The sequence below is a fragment of the Euprymna scolopes genome, chromosome 30 (genome assembly GCF_053919585.1).
Source record: "Euprymna scolopes isolate OS-2025 chromosome 30, ASM5391958v1, whole genome shotgun sequence".
In the NCBI taxonomy this organism is placed as follows: Eukaryota; Metazoa; Mollusca; class Cephalopoda; order Sepiida; family Sepiolidae; genus Euprymna; species Euprymna scolopes.
In genome coordinates, this window is record NC_136511.1 from 23,899,179 (window position 1) to 23,917,233 (window position 18,055).

At 30.6% G+C, this 18,055-nt stretch overlaps 1 protein-coding gene across 50 annotated transcripts in view; it reads left to right on the forward strand.

The window, feature by feature from the left end:
• The window catches only part of LOC145254714 (uncharacterized), a 269,962-nt gene that overhangs the window by 125,090 nt on the left and 126,817 nt on the right, over positions 1–18,055 (forward strand). For 48 of the 50 annotated variants that reach the window (XR_013863794.1, XR_013863796.1, XR_013863795.1 and 45 more), the window contains 3 exons: positions 1,857–1,922; positions 7,087–7,146; positions 10,537–10,608. Coding sequence is in view for 47 of the 50 variants with exons in the window: in XM_080113386.1 (XP_079969512.1) it covers positions 1,857–1,922; positions 7,087–7,146; positions 10,537–10,608 (198 nt within the window). In the remaining 3 variants the exon portion in view is untranslated. The remainder of the gene's footprint in view (positions 1–1,856; positions 1,923–7,086; positions 7,147–10,536; positions 10,609–18,055) is intronic. The other 2 variants (XM_080113417.1, XM_080113423.1) reach the window with 1 other exon arrangement.

An 18,055-nucleotide genomic window follows, 5' to 3' on the forward strand; every position in this document is an offset into this window, starting at 1 on the left:
AACAAACAGTCAGAAACTCGATTAATACTGAAAAAATAAGGGGGTATGATTATTTTTGAACATTGCAGATTTTATAAATAGCTGTATATTTCTTTTATTACAAGTATCCCGAGATTTTAAAATGACGAAAATGATCAGAAGAAGTTTATTAAGAATATGTATCAATATGGACGTAAACAATAAATTCTTACAAAGTTACATCTAATAAACTCAATTTTCAAGGGGGGGGTATGAATAATTTCGGGCACAAGTGTATATATTGAATACATTACAAAAGTATATATTCCAACTTTCATGGCGTTGATCAGTTGATCATCTTATAATGTATTTCTTAAATTCAGTTGACATTTAGCGCAAAATCAGATACTGTCAAGAAGCGTAAATTGCAACTGAATTAAAAGGATAACTTGTAAAATTGTCAACATCATGATATATTTATATATATATATATATACACACATATATACATATATATATATATATATATATATATATATATATATATATATATATATATATATAATTGTTTCTGTTTGCGAGTCCCTTCCCTAAGGAAATAAAACTGCTATTTGTAATGATGTTTATGAAATTCCCAGTAAGGTACTTTATGTGCCTGACGGTGTTCTTAGATAGGTGTTGTATCAGAATGTCTTCAATTAGTATCGATAATCGAAATAATGCGACAAAGGTGATTTTACTCAAACTTAATGTTTTACACAGCATAAATCCTACTGCATTTGAGAAACTTTCTTAGCACACGAGGTGGAGGTGTCGACATATAAAATAAACAGTTGGTTATTCAGTATGACAGGGGCACTTTCAAAATACATTTTTTCTTTTTCAAGAAAAAATGAGCTATAATACTTGACCTTTTTACTTTAAATTTAAATTAAAATTATTATATCCGGATAATTAGTAGGGCCAACAATATAAAATCAACAGTAGGTTCTTTGATATGACAGGGGCGTGTTAGAAAGTAATGTTTTTGTTTAGAGAACCATTTAAGCATGATACTTGACTTTTTATTTTAGACTTTAATTTAAGACAATATATATTAAAAATAAATTATAAAAACACCAGTATAAACTCTACAGTGCAATATAGACTACGAACTAAGTCATTGCGATAGGCATGTGAAGCATCCTCTATTGAACTAAGTAGCACAATATTACTTTCCAAGTATTTATTGATTTATCTCATTTGGGTCAGTTCTATAAAAAAAAACACAAGACACTATTTTCATATCATTGTTAATAAACTCTTATTTGCTGCGTGTTATGGGGGGGGGCAAAATTCTAATTTTTTTCGCAACCCAGAATTATATCGCCTTTATTAAAAACATTTGCTGATTAAATATATTTCTTATTCTGTGGGATTTCCACGGGTCCTGCTCGTTTGGAATAGTATCCCCAAAAATATAAAACTTAGGCACTTGATTAGACTTTCTTGTGTGCTTCAAAAATTCTGTATGATATAATGTAACACCGTTATTTTTTTGTTGTTGTTTTGCATTAAAATAAATATCGTTAAAATCAATCGCTTGTTTCTATCTTTTCTTACCAGAGATGCCAGTGTTTTGTGATTAAGGACACGGACTCATGATCTAGAAGTCATAAGCTCGAATCCATTTTGTTAAAAAAAGCACATTCGTGAAGGATGCTTACAAAATCTACGTGGTCCCTTAGTTAATCCTCTTTGTTTTTCTAGAAACAAAAAATAAGACTAGAAAAATATCGAGAGAATCAATGCTAAAATAGGGCTCTCGTATTTATACGATACGATGATAATGATTTTTATTTCGTTGTGAATTTTTTCTTAGCTTAAATATTTTCATATCTTTTCCTTTCTTCTTTTAGAAGCCGATCAGTCTTGTCTTGAAAGTGACACTGAAGCCGAGGCTGATGATTCAGACGTGCCACAAGGTAAGTAATCAATATATATATATATATATATATATATATATATATATATATATATATATATATATATATATATAAATGAAAATTACAATTGAATTTACCAAAATGATCAAAGATGGTAAAATTAAAGTAAATTATAAATATTAAAGAATTAATATTTATAAAATTATCTCAGCCAGACATATAAATATATATATATATATATATATATATATATATATATATATATATATATATATATAATATACAGCGAGTGCAATAGTATCTTATACATAACACAAAAGTTGTAATTTTATTACACGAAAACATAAACAATAAAAACAACATGCTATTTTAATGTATTTTCGAATGATAATTGCAAATCTCGTACCAAACATACATCATATATTAACACTTTGTTATTTTTTGTTTTTGTATAATAAAAATAAATTCACTTTTTACTTTGTATCGGATACCTTTTGCATCCGTAATAATATATGTATATATATATATATATATATATATATATATATATATATATATATATATATATAGAGAGAGAGAGAGAGAGAGAGAGAGAGAGAGAATATTGTTTAATAATAATTATCAAGCGCCTTTAAGAATACTTAAAGATGTAGAATATACAATAAAAGTCATTCACATAGCGTTTATGCAATGTTCCCGAATTCCGCTCGTTCGAACACTTTAGATTGGCGAATGTATTCACCTGAATTCGGCGTTTAATAGTTCTTTCATTCCCCTGGCAAATGTTTGGTTACTCTGAGGTAAAGGCTGAAAACAGCGTCATTGCTAAAAACCTTACTCATCTACTTGTCTGTCCCCAGCTGCAATTTAGAAACATTGGAATAGAAAACACGTCTATGCTCAAATACATTACTAATAATTATGAACTTCAAATATTAGAAACATTATTAATTAAAACAAATAAAATATTAATACCAGCAAAAACATGCTAAAATCCATGTGAGTTTTCTGTAGAAAGTTCCAAACTGAAGTAAGTTTTTTGGTCCTCCGACCAGAGGAGGGTGGACCTGCAAATCACCGCTTGTCCGTTCGTTAGTTCTTCTGTCAAGACTTTTCTTAATAACTAAGCCTTGGGATTTTTGGAAATTTTGCACAAACATTAAATATGATATGAATAAAAAAGTAACAGAACGGAGTTTCCGGAAAAGGTTCGGTTGTCCCGTAGGGGTGGCTTTCGGTTTAAAATGGCTAAAATTGATACTTTTGTGCTTATTAAAAAAATAGATGCCTTGAATTTTTATAAAACTTTCTGAAAAGTTGTAACTAACTGATTTCTATATAAATTTGTTTGTTTATACTTCGCGATAACTCTTGGGTGTGTCCCAGGGGATCTATTAGGGCTAGTATAAAAACTCCATTTTTGGGGACTATTTTACCGTATTTGTCCAAATTTGTTTGTGCATGTCTATTTAACAGTTTTTGCATGGCGCTGAACTCAAATTTAAATATGTTAAGACCTTGGAGATTTGGGGCCTAAATTGGGGGGTGGCGGGTAGCAAATTGTGGACTTAATCATTTCTTTTTTTTTTTTGCATGGTGGAGAACTCAACTTTACATATGTTAATGTCTAAAAGCGCACGGTTTGTTCATTTTCACCAGGATTTGATGTTTCCTGGGGACTTTGAGGGCTAAATAGTGAGGAGGGCAATACTGAAGTTAGTCATTTTTTTATGTGTCGTTAACTGTGCACTTCTTTGAGTCGTGGAGCTTAAAGTTCAGAAAGTTGTTTTGAACGGTTGAGATCTCTAGTCAGATCATTAAGTTTTGTTTTAGAAAAAAGCTGTATTAGTGAATTAGGAGGAAAACCGATATCTGAAACAATGGCTTCACATCTGTCAGCGAATAAAAAAGGGACTAGGTTTTCTTCAGAAGCAACGAATTCCAATTTGGGCAAACACTTAGGATGGAATACTGTTGCCATATCAGGGCAGGAGCTGCTAAAAACAGCCTATGCTGCCTTGACAGAGTACAAAATAGACTTCGTGGCTTAGTGAGGAATGCCCTTTTCTCTACCCTGCAACATCTCTCCGACAGAAGAGACGCTGCGAGCCTATCCTTGTTTTATCGTTATTTCCATGACAGGTGCTCGTCTGAACTCCAATCTCTGGCCCCCCTCGCCAATCTTTCACGAAAAACACCCGTCTAGCTGAATCCACAGCGAAAAATTTCCCCCACTCTTTATCTGTGCCTAAATCAAAACGTGGATTCCATGAACAAAGCTTCTTTCTTAGAACTGCACGCCTGTGGAACTCTGCTCCGTCTGCCTGCTTCCCACCGGACTACAACTTGGATGTCTTCAAGTCCAACATTAACAAATTCCTAATGGACCGCCCCCTTAAGTAAACACTTCATCAAATCTCCACACTAATGTAATGTACTTGCAATAACCCTTATCCCTGAGTGGTTTCCGGGCCTTGATAAGTGGTGATCACTGTGTAACAAAAACACTTAAAACACTGGAACAGGATTTTCATTAGAGTGTGAAATTGGCCTAATTGCAGACTTGAGGTTTGGATAAAATAATGAGTCTCTATTTTTGTCATTGTTTCCCTTCGTTTTGACTGCACAGAAATAGCAGTCATCGAAATGCTTTTTAGGTTTATTCCAAACAATTGGAATAGTAAAGCGGAGTGACTGTCTATCCCTTTTTTTGTTCACTATCGAAGATGCTCAACACATTGCTTGCATACAATATGGGGTCCCCATACTTTATCTTGATCATCCATCATTACTTTGAAGTAAGCAAGATAAACACGCTTCACAAATTCATTAATTCTTTCCCTGTTGGATTGCAACGTATATTTTCCGTAAATATAGCAAAACACATTTGAATTATTTAAACAACGTCGCCTAGGAGATGATGTAGCCATGCTTAATTTTTGCTCCAACTATCTGCAAGGAAAGTAAAAAAATACAGCTTTATTATTTCCTGTCTGACTTATAAATGAATTTCTAATATTAAGAGAATACTAATTACTTTGACACAGAAATCATGAAAAACAGACCATTATCGGCCTATTTACTACTCAGTATCCCCTTGTTTTATAGTAAATTTAACTTACAAATTGTGATGTCATAATCAATGAACAGATATCACAATAAATAACTACAATTGTATTTTTTTTACATAGGAGTTACCATTATCAAGGCCCGGAAGCCATTCGATGATAAGGGTTAATGGGTATACATCAGTTATTGTGATTATAGCGTAGTAAAAATAAGTAGTTGGAATTTTGTAAATTTGATTACTTAGAGGGAACGGTTCATCAATAACTTGTTTACGTTGGGCTTGAAGACAATCAAATTGCAGTCAGCTGGAAAGCAGGAAAAGGGAAGACAATTCCATAGGCGTGTAGTTCTAAGAAAGAAGCTTTGTTCATGGAATCTACGTTTTCGCTTAGGCACAGATAAAGAGTGTGGGAAATTGTTGATAGTGGTTTTGGCTAGATGAGTGTTTTTCGTGAAAGTCTGGTGAGGGGGGGGGCATAGATTGAAGTTCAGATGAGCACTTGCCATGAATCTACCCTTTATCGAGAACCTTTAAATAGGACAGAGATTCACCATCCCAAAAATGACAGCAGTACTCCATACAAGGTTGTTTAATTGTGAAGTTAGGATGTGTATAGAAAAACGCCTAATGTACTGTTGTCGCACGCACCTATGCTTCACAGTCAGATAAAGCAAACGAACATATTGTCCAGAAGAAGAAATGAGTAAAACGAACGTTGATAATGAGGATGGTATAAAGAAGAAATAGATGTGCTGTGTCACCAGTGGTTGCGAAAGGGAAGTAAGGATTAACCAGAAGAGGACATTAGGAAGAGTAACTTAAAAGGTGATAACGGGTTCAAACCAGCGAGACAGAAAACCTCTTTATGAAGTAAAAATGGTATCACATAGCAAATATATTAACTACTTGATTTTCGAAATGAGCACCCCCTACATTAGTCTAAATCAGTTAGAAAGCTTGACACCATAAAATATGTTGGCTAATGTTCTCGAATAGTATTCCGGGCAACGCCGGAATTGTTGCTGTTTGTGCACAAACGCATATGAAGCTGGGTGCATACATGCAAATATTGTGAAAATCTTCAAACCAACAAATTTCATCAAAAGTCATAACAATTGAAAGAAGTGTGCATAAGCCTTCAAATCAACATTCTTCAGTTGACAAATTTTGAAAACAGTCATATTGAAATTTGGCCATGGACGAAGTTTATAAGGGCCAGTGAAATGCGGCATGGAAAAATGAAATTACCATCTAAAGTTTTTTTGTAAATAAAAACAAATGTCAGCCAAGGATGAAGTCAATTAGAGAGAAGGGCACCGAGACGACCAGTTGTGATTTTGTGTCACCCACAACACTCCACCATTCCCCATCTCTCTCCCTCCCCCGTCTCTCTCTCTTCATAGTACATGTAGAAAGAATTGAACAGAAAATAAATTGGCATTCCTTTTTATAAATTTACGTCAAGTGCTTTTTGTGTGTGTGAAATAAGTACGTCATCATATATATCGGTTCTACATTTCAAATCCAGATATAACAACTTTATGGCAACCATTAAAAAGAATTAGGTAAAAATAGAATTACTATTTCACGAGCATCTTATATAAAGGAACTTCAAGAAAAACATAAGGAATTTACATTGGAATGGACTATTCTAGGAATTCTAGTAATGGTTAATAAATTCGTTCCTTACAAAATGAGGAAGAGGTAACTACGGAGTCGGATTAGAGATACTAAGATTTTCTTGAAACAATATCGTTATCATTTAGAAATAACATTCTTAGAATAAGGGAGTGTGCTTCCTTTACGTATCATATAAACAGAAGATACTTTAAAAAGCACTTAAACAAGCGGAAGTGACGTGAAAACGGGAATCATAATGTTAACCAATTTTTCCAATCACATTTTAAAACGTAGTGTATTGAAACTTGTATTGGACGACGTATAACGGTTTGGGAACAATTCATTTTAAAATGGCTTAAGACGGAATTTTGAGATATTAGTTAAATCACTATCTGTAGTAGTCGGATTCTTTCAATTTTTTATGTGTGTGAAAGGTGATAACGTACGCATGATTATGAAATTGATTTACATATCATTTTGTTATATAACTAATATAATTTTACTTCCCTACAGTATCTGTGACCTTCGAATTGACAGATGGAAATGACGCAAAATCAGGCCACCCCGTCGACAGTAAGTTTTTACTTTACTCCTTTTAATTAAAAGTACATTATGTAAATTTAATTTTATGAGCAAGGAAGCGGCGGCTTTATCTCAACAATAATGAAATACTTATGAACAAAGGAAAAATTAAAATAATCGCGAAATTCTTTTTAATTTTTTTTTATTTTTAAAATACAAGTATTTATGTTGAAGAAATAATATATTTATTATATTCCATTCATCTCTCTGTCTGATCGTTCTAACTTTCCAAAAAAAAATGTTGATTTTCTCGAACTGAAATTTTGTATGCACCGTTGTTACTATACGGTGCAGCGAACTAAGTATTTATGTACACGCTCTCTTATGACACAAGGTTCAGAAAACAGGAATAAAGAGCCAGCGCCCTAAAGAAAAACCACTCTAACCTGCAAAAAATTGCCTGGGTAGCCCCACACGCATTCAGCAATAAACTAAGCCCTTTCCAAAGAGAGAAGGTAAAACATGGGAAAGTGGGCCACCTAGAACTGCACAGGACCAGAAACATACCGCAGTCAACAAGGAAAAAGCCATTTCAATAAACCTAGACTCTGTTGGTTTCTTTTTTTTGGGGGGGGAGCAAGGCAAAACCTTCAGTTAAGCTAATCTGAAATTATAGTATCTGTTCTGATTCCATCTATCACTTAAATAGACTATTATGAGGGCAAGAAAACTAAATCCAGTCATTTCCAGAATTAAAATTAAAAACTGCAAGAAGTAAAATTAAAAATTTAATAGAGAATAATAAGGATTAATAGAGATTAGTATGGATTAATAGGAATCACCATATAATGCATTAAATAAGCACAAAATTAACAATATGGAACCATTAATTTGGCATAAACCATTAATTACAAGTCAACAACTTATAACTTTTGCCCGTGTGTAAGGTGATACAAAGTTTAATAATAATTGTTTATCCGTTGCTCATATTTTTTGGGTTGGAAATGATTCTATTTTTTATATCTTTACTCATGCGATTTTTGTTTGTAATTTAATTGTTTTTTTTTGTTTTTTGTTTTTTTTTACTAAGATAGTTGTTTTACTTGGATCGATCAAACAGTACGTAAGAATTAAAGGGCGAAGCATTAGCTAGCGATCGAAGCTTACCGAGGTTTAAATGTAAAAAAATATAATGAATTTATAACAAGATATTGAGCATTAAGAATTTTTTAAAAAATCAATTTATAACATTATATAATCAATTCTTAAGCTGGAATATTTTAAGTTGTAAATTTATGATATTTTTTACTAGAATGTCTTATCCTTTTCTTTTCCATTTTAAGAACGAGTCTTTTACTTTTCCATGTTTAAGCTTAACCATATTTCTTTTCATGCTTGCATTCTTCTATTGTTTTATATATATATATATATATATATATATATATATGTGTGTGTGTGTGTGTGTGTGTGTGTGCGTGTGTATATGTATGCGTGTATATATATACATACATTAAAATAATATATATATATATATATATATATATATATATATATCAAAAAGTAATTCCGTAAAATGATCACATGCCTTTCATAATAATGTTTAATTAGAGGTTAAAAATGTCTTGTTTACATTACAAAATACTGATAGTTCAGTAAGCTGTTGCTGGTAATTGCTTTCGCTTAAGCGCATGCTCGATTGAAAATGAATAGAAAAATAATAACTGGTTTCTGTTTGGCATCCAATTGCCAATGTCTGTCATAATTGTCTATCCTGACTTTCTACATTAAAAAAAAAAAACAGATTGCTGATTGAATCAAATTAAAAAGGTGTCAGCGGAAAAGTATTCGAACCGGATCCGTGTCAGACTCAGAGTTAGGAAACATACTAAACGTACGGCTTTCAATAAGAAGAAAATGGTGAATAAAATGTCAGGATTAATTAAGCGTTTATAAGACACCACGGACACCGTGTTATTTTGTTAAGACATAGTTCGATTTCTTCGGATTAGATTTGTTTGTTTTAAAAAATTTCAAATTTTTGTGGATCGACCTGTATCTCTTCACGGATACAAATATACTGTTTTCCGGTAGGTTTGCACCGATTTGTAGTATTTTTAACATGTTTAATTATGTCTGCATTAGTACAAGTATGGCTTTATACACATCAGCATGAACTAAGGTTCAGGTGACATATTTTTTATGCTGCTGTAGGTGATGAGATTAGCCTTTTTATTTCACACTTAGTATCATTTTTACAAAATTACTTGTTCGATGGTGAACTTCTATTTTCAAAATATACCTATGTTGCATTTGCTTGTGTTTTGCCGTAAATAGATTTTATAAGTTGCAATGGTGCAGAAAATAGAGGTTGAGATGGAAAATAGAGGTTTGTGTTATATATTTTTTTAAATTCTTACCATGTACATTTTCTTATCAGCTTTTCTTCCTTTTATTCTTTGTGTATTATGTATATATATATATATATATATATATATATATATATATATATATATATATATATATATATATATATATACATAGTGATGATTGCAACGTCTTGTCAGATGAGTGCCACTCCCTCAGACATTTAAAATCCATGAGCCCAAATGCCTGAGGGAGCATCTATACAAATATGATGTTACAGAGCCTTAGCTTTGTACGACACCTAAGTCTCTCTCTCGGTTCAAAATGTTGAGATCCAGCAACAAGCAAGAGCAAGATAGCCAGCAACAAATTAAACTGCAGACCAGCTTAATGCGGGTAATAGTCTTCCGCTTAATGGTTTTTTTTAAATCAGAGATTTGCTTTTCCTAGAAAGGATGCCTTCACCACGGCTTACGGGAGCCCTCTCCACTCCAATACACATATACACACACACAAATATACACGGTGCTAGTTGGCCATTGACCCAGAAAAAGAGTTCATTCGCCCTTTGGAAGGTCTTGTTTTTAATCCTTCAGGGAGATTAGCCGCCCTCCTCACCAAACAAGTCTGGTGGGGGAACCAGTTTAGTCGCCGGTGGCCCGACTATGAGGCAGGTAGTACTGGATTACATGGTACCAGTAGCATATAACATGACCTGACATACATTAATTTTTACATATATATACACACACATATATACATACATATATATATATATATATATATATATATGTATGTATGTATATATATTGTTTTATATTAAAATAAATGGTTATTGTTTTAAGCTGGAAATGTTCGACTTTAAAGTTAAGTTGCATCAATATTGACGGTTGAATTGACTGTGTTTATATTAAAAACGTTAATCTTTCCTTACAAAAGTGAGACCTACGTACTTGCTATAAAATGCCATAAGCCATCTGAAACACATAAAGCTATATTTTTGCAAAGGAAAGGTGAATTTCTTAAATTCCACATTTTTCCGACATTGTATAAAATGAATATATTTTTGATTTTTAGAAGAAACTCATTTCGAATCAGAAGAAGACAATGTATTCGATACGCATCCGAGCAGATCAAACGGCATTGCGCGTAAGTAAACATCGCATTGAGAGATTTAGATCTCCGAAAATATTTCAACATCTACTACACGGCCAACCACATTACAAATCTGAGCACGTTGCTGCCACTACGCATAGAGAACAATGTTTCAATTGTCTTTTAGACTGCTTGATTGTCCAATGTAATTCTGCAAAACACCAGATAAATATATTCTTCAATAACACTGCTATCAACACAGACAAATATCATCTCTAACGTTTTGTATACTTCTGCAGATATTCTAACATCTATCAAAAAACCGGACACGCTGCCATTACCCACAGAAAGCATAACGTCACTATTTTTCACCTTTAAAACCGTTCGATTCTTGTTATCCTGCAAAAAATAAAAAAAATAATGTAATCCTGCTAAAAAATCAGATAAAAATATTCCTCAACAACACTGCTATCAACACAGACAAATCTCAGCTCCAACATTCTGTATACTTTTGCAAATATTCTAACATCTACCAAACGAGCAGACACGCTGCCATTTCCCACAGAAAAAATAACGTCACTATTTTTCAGCTTTAAAACTGCTCGATTCTCCAATGTAATATTGCCAACAATCAAATATAAATCCCCTTCAACTGCATTGCTATCAACACAGACAAATTTCAGCTCCAACGTTTTTACTACCTCCGCAGATATACCAACATCTACAATGTTGGCAGTCCTCACATAAACCATCATTTTAATTACATCCAACTTTGAACTGCGTTATAATCCAGTAAAAAGAAATAACAACTCCCCCTTCAACACCACCACCACCACCAACAACAACAACAACAACAACAACAATCCACCCGAACGAATCTCTGTTCCAACATTCTCTTTCAGCTGTAAAACATTAAACTGCCTGTCCTGTGATACGTAATGTAGATGTTCGGCTCATATTTAATTTACATGCACTTATTTAAAAAAAGAAAAAAAAAAAGCCAACGGCACACGTTTGTTCTGCTGTCCACGTCGACCACACAGTGTTTGATTGTTTGTATTTTTCGGCGTATCAACCCTTTTCAGGTTATTTAATGCCGAATCCAGTTATTTTGAAGAATAAGTTTTTATTTTTATTTTTTTTTCAAGTCGGTTTCTATTTAACGCATAGTTGGGTCCCTAACAGGTACTAACACTCCAGGTCAGAGTGGACCGGGGAGCAATGACAATTAAAGGGTGGCTCCACACTTCCCAAAGCTCGCAAGCTGGGGCCTCGCCATCAGATATAGTTTAAGATTATATCCAGGCTCACCATACAGTGAGCCACCGTTCAGCACAAATGATGCTGCTAGCATTACAAACAGAAATAATTATTTCTATTTTTTAACTTTGCATATATCCGAAAGTAACTGTGTTTTTTTGACCTCAGGAAATTTAAAAAAAAACTGCCGTCCAACAATACTGCAATAAATACGGACAAATCACAGCTGTTGAAAATTCAACTGCCTGTATATCTAAATTCGTTTTAATTATAAAACATCACGTTATTATCGTCATATGCAAATAAATGCAACCTATAAAAAGTAACTACAAATACAAGATCTTTTTGTGAAGTCGAATACATAACTTGAGAAACAGTACACATACTTCAAGGTGTGTAACCCGCCATTTTCTTTTACATTATTTAATTAGGTAATAGATCTGCACTTTACACAACGAAAATGTGATAGGGTTATCGAAACCATACCCAATTTGTTAGGTCCAAGGATTTTTAACATATGCATGGTGCCTATGGATTTTTAAGGATAGCAAACAAGGTATTTAAGACAGATATTCCAACACTCATTAAGGGGAAGATTAAGTTTATTCAGCATCAGACAAACTCAAATAGTTTGCAACGAACTTGATATCAAATTCCATCATTTCTAACAATGACTATCTACTCTCAGAATTTCTATCTAAAAATAACTTCGCAGCTGAAAATACAATGAAACAGCTGATAATTGACCAGCTATTGTGTTAAAGAAGCTGCAGTACAAAATTAGCTCCGACACGAAGTAGTTCAATCGTTTCCTGAATAAGAAATGTCTCCCATCTTTTGGGTAATGATAGTTATTTGGTATTTCTAAGCATATTTTGCCAATAGCTTTGGCAGCACTTTGAGGAGAACTGATGATGCCTCTTCCTATCTAAAGCATGTTCAATTGTGGTAAAAGTGTCTTGTTAATAAGACATATCCAACACCAAACTTGTCTTTTATCGCAGCGAAGGAATCTTCGTTTACACGTATTTGAAGTGAATGGCTATCTCCTTGGGGGAGTTCCTTAATTTGATAAGTTCTTTGGAATGTCTTTCAAAAGGTCGGTTTCTATAATCCAAAGTGTAAGACTCGAATAAAGATGCAATATTCTTGTGCTTCCATCGCACTTGTCAATCATCATATAGATGATATAAAGTTAGTATAGATGATATAAAGATCATATAGATGATATAAAGATCATATATATATGATAGAAAGATCATATAGATGATATAAAGATCATATAGATGATAGAAAGATCATATAGATGATATAAAGATCATATAGATGAAAGAAAGATCATATATATGATAGAAAGATAATATAGATGATAGAAAGATCATATAGATGATAGAAAGATAATATAGATGATATAAAGTTCATATCGATGATAGAAAGATCATATAGATGATAGAAAGGTCATATAGATGATAGAAAGATCATATAGATGATATAAAGATCATATAGATTATATAAAGATCATATATATGATATAAAGTTCATATAGATGATAGAAAGATCGTATAGATGATAGAAAGATAATATAGATGATATAAAGTTCATATAGATGATAGAAAGATCATATAGATGATAGAAAGGTCATATAGATGATAGAAAGATCATATAGATGATATAAAGATCATATAGATTATATAAAGATCATATAGATGATATAAAGTTCATATAGATGATAGAAAGATCATATAGATGATATAAAGATCATATAGATGTTATAAAGATCATATTGACGATAGAAAGACCATATAGATAATATAAAGATCATATAGATGATATAAAGTTCATATAGATGATATAAAGTTAGTATTGATGATATAAAGATCATATAGATGATAGAAAGATCATATAGATGATAGAAAGATCATATAGATGATAGAAAGTTCATATAGATTATATAAAGATCATATAGATGATAGAAAGATCATATAGATGATAGAAAGATCATATAGATGATAGAAAGATCATATAGATTATATAAAGTTCATATAGATGATAGAAAGATCATATAGATGATAGAAAGGTCATATAGATGATAGAAAGATCATATAGATGATAGAAAGATGATATATATGATAGAAAGATCATATAGATGATAGAACGATGATATAGATGATAGAAAGATCATATAGATGATAGAAAGTTCATATAGATGATAGAAAGATCATATAGATGATATAAAGATCATATAGATGTTATAAATATCATATTGATGATATAAAGATCATATAGATGATATAAAGATCATATAGATGATATAAAGTTCATATAGATGATATAAAGTTCATATAGATGATAGAAAGATCATATAAATGATAGAAAAATCATATAGATGATAGAAAGATCATATAGATGATTGAAAGATAATATAGATGATATAAAGTTCATATAGATGATAGAAAGATCATATAGATGATAGAAAGGTCATATAGATGATAGAAAGATCATATAGATGATATAAAGATCATATAGATAATATAAAGATCATATAGATGATATAAAGTTCATATAGATGATAGAAAGATCATATAGATGATATAAAGATCATATAGATGTTATAAAGATCATATTGATGATAGAAAGACCATATAGATGATATAAAGATCATATAGATGATATAAAGTTCATATAGATGATATAAAGTTAGTATAGATGATATAAAGATCATATAGATGATAGAAAGATCATATAGATGATAGAAAGATCATATAGATGATATAAAGATCATATAGATGATAGAAAGATCATATAGATGATAGAAAGATCATATAGATGATAGAAAGGTCATATAGATGATAGAAAGATCATATAGATGATAGAAAGATCATATAGATTATATAAAGATCATATAGATGATATAAAGTTCATATAGATGATAGAAAGATCATATAGATGATATAAAGATCATATAGATGTTATAAAGATCATATTGATGATAGAAAAATCATATAGATGATATAAAGATCATATAGATGATAGAAAGTTCATGTAGATGATATAAAGTTCATATAGATGATAGAAAGAACATATATATGATATAAAGATCATATAGATGATATAAAGATCATATATATGATAGAAATATCATATAGATTATATAAAGTTCATATAGATGATAGAAAGATCATATAGATTATATAAAATCATATAGATGATAGAAAGTTCATATAGATGATATAAAGATCATATAGATGATATAAAGTTCATATAGATGATATAAAGATCATATATATGATAGAAAGATCATATAGATGATAGAAAGATCATATAGATTATAGAAAGATCATATAGATTATATAAAGTTCATATAGATTATATAAAGATCATATAGATGATATAAAGTCCATATAGATGATATAAAGATCATATATATGATAGAAAGTTCATATAGATGATAGAAAGATCATATAGATGATAGAAAGATCATATAGATGATAGAAAGTTCATATAGATGATAGAAAGATCATATAGATGATAGAAAGATCATATATATGATAGAAAGATCATATAGATGATAGAAAGATCATATATATGATAGAAAGTTTATATAGATGATATAAAGTTCATATAGATGATATAAAGTTCATATAGATGATAGAAAGATCATATAGATGATAGAAAGATCATATAGATTATATAAAGTTCATAATGATGATAGAAACATCATATAGATGATAGAAAGATCATATAGATGATAGAAAGATCATATAGATTATAGAAAGATCATATAGATGATAGAAAGATCATATAGATGATAGAAAGATCATATAGATGATAGAAAGATCATATAGATGATAGAAAGTTCATGTAGATGATAGAAAGATCATATAGATTATAAAAAGATCATATAGATGATAGAAAGATCATATAGATGATAGAAAGTTCATATAGATAATAGAAAGATCATATAGATTATATAAAGTTCATAATGATGATAGAAAGATCATATAGATGATAGAAAGTTCATGTAGATAATAGAAAGATCATATAGATGACAGAAAGATCATATAGATTATATAAAGATCATAATGATGATAGAAACATCATATAGATGATAGAAAGATCATATAGATGATAGAAAGTTCATGTAGATAATAGAAATATCATATAGATGATAGAAAGATCATATAGATTATATAAAGATCATAATGATGATAGAAACATCATATAGATGATAGAAAGGTCATATAGATGATAGAAAGATCATATAGATTATATAAAGTTCATAATGATGATAGAAAGATCATATAGATGATAGAAAGTTCATGTAGATAATAGAAAGATCATATAGATTATATAAAGTTCATAATGATGATAGAAAGATCATATAGATGATAGAAAGTTCATGTAGATAATAGAAAGATCATATAGATTATATAAAGATCATAATGATGATAGAAAGATCATATAGATGATAGAAAGATCATATAGATTATAGAAAGATCATATAGATGATAGAAAGATCATATAGATGATAGAAAGATCATATAGATTATATAAAGATCATAATGATGATAGAAACATCATATAGATGATAGAAAGATCATATAGATGATAGAAAGATCATATAGATGATAGAAAGTTCATGTAGATAATAGAAAGATCATATAGATGATAGAAAGATCATATAGATTATATAAAGATCATAATGATGATAGAAACATCATATAGATGATAGAAAGATCATATAGATGATAGAAAGATCATATAGATTATAGAAAGATCATATAGATGATAGAAAGATCATATAGATGATAGAAAGATCATATAGATGATAGAAAGATCATATAGATTATAGAAAGATCATATAGATGATAGAAAGATCATATAGATGATAGAAAGATCATATAGATGATAGAAAGATCATATAGATGATAGAAAGTTCATGTAGATGATAGAAAGATCATATAGATGATAGAAAGGTCATATAGATGATAGAAAGATCATATAGATTATAGAAAGATCATATAGATGATAGAAAGTTCATGTAGATGATAGAAAGATCATATAGATGATAGAAAGATCATGTAGATGATATAAAGTTCTACATCAATTCGATCATCATATTAGAGATAGATGGTATGATTTCAATATTGTTCACGATTTCTACATAATTACTGATTCTTTGTCACATTTCTAATTCCGATACAATTATTGATGTTTATTGCAATCTGATCTTAATATTGCCTAAAAAGGTAAAATAATGGTTTTCTTCTGCAGGTTGGAATCGTTTCCCACTTGAAAATTAGGTTTTTAACAAAAAATAAAAATTAACAAAAAATTGAAAAATAAGTACAAGAATATGAAAATACCGATTTTGATATCCACATCTCCTATTTTTCCGATTCCCAATTTTGATTAATCGTCCCCACATTAATTCATATATATTACAGAGATGTAGCGTTAAGCTTTTAGTGTGATATTCATTTAAGGAATCATTAGAAGGCTATCACTGACTGCGCTAGACAGTTCCATTAGGTCGTCGAATTGAATAGATACACCAACAATATCATTTTGGCAGCCCAAGATTCGCCCCCCCCAACGGATGAAACTTTTTTTATATAACAGTTACCTCCTTAAACTACCTTACCTCATGGACAATATTAGAGGTTCGTTTCTAAGAGAGAAACTAAATACACACAAACACTAAGAAAGCCTAATACGATGCACTCTGTCTAACTGTGTAACGAATATTACAAACATTTGTGGCCACGAATATACCGTTTACAACAAATCTGCCGTGATCAATACCATAAGGATTAAGGAACAAACACAAGCATTGTCGTATTTCAGATAACTTAACGCCTGAAAAAACACTAACAGATCTATCCTACTTAGCATCATTGCCATGGAGATGGACATTGGAAATCTTCGAATTAAAGAAGATCTATTCATTCGAACTTAATAATTTGACTCATCACTCATAATATAGTATATAATACATAATTAAATAATATAATATAATAACGCAATACAAACATCTGCTCACAATTATGATAGGAGTAAATAAGACCATCTAGATAACCAGGAAAAAATATAATAATAAAAATAGTTGTAAAAATAAAACAAAATCAACACAAAATATATAAATTCGCATAATAATGTACATGTACAACTTTACACCATTATTATTTACAAAATTAATTAGAGTTATCTCCCCTTTTATGATCCGGGAGCGAATCACAAA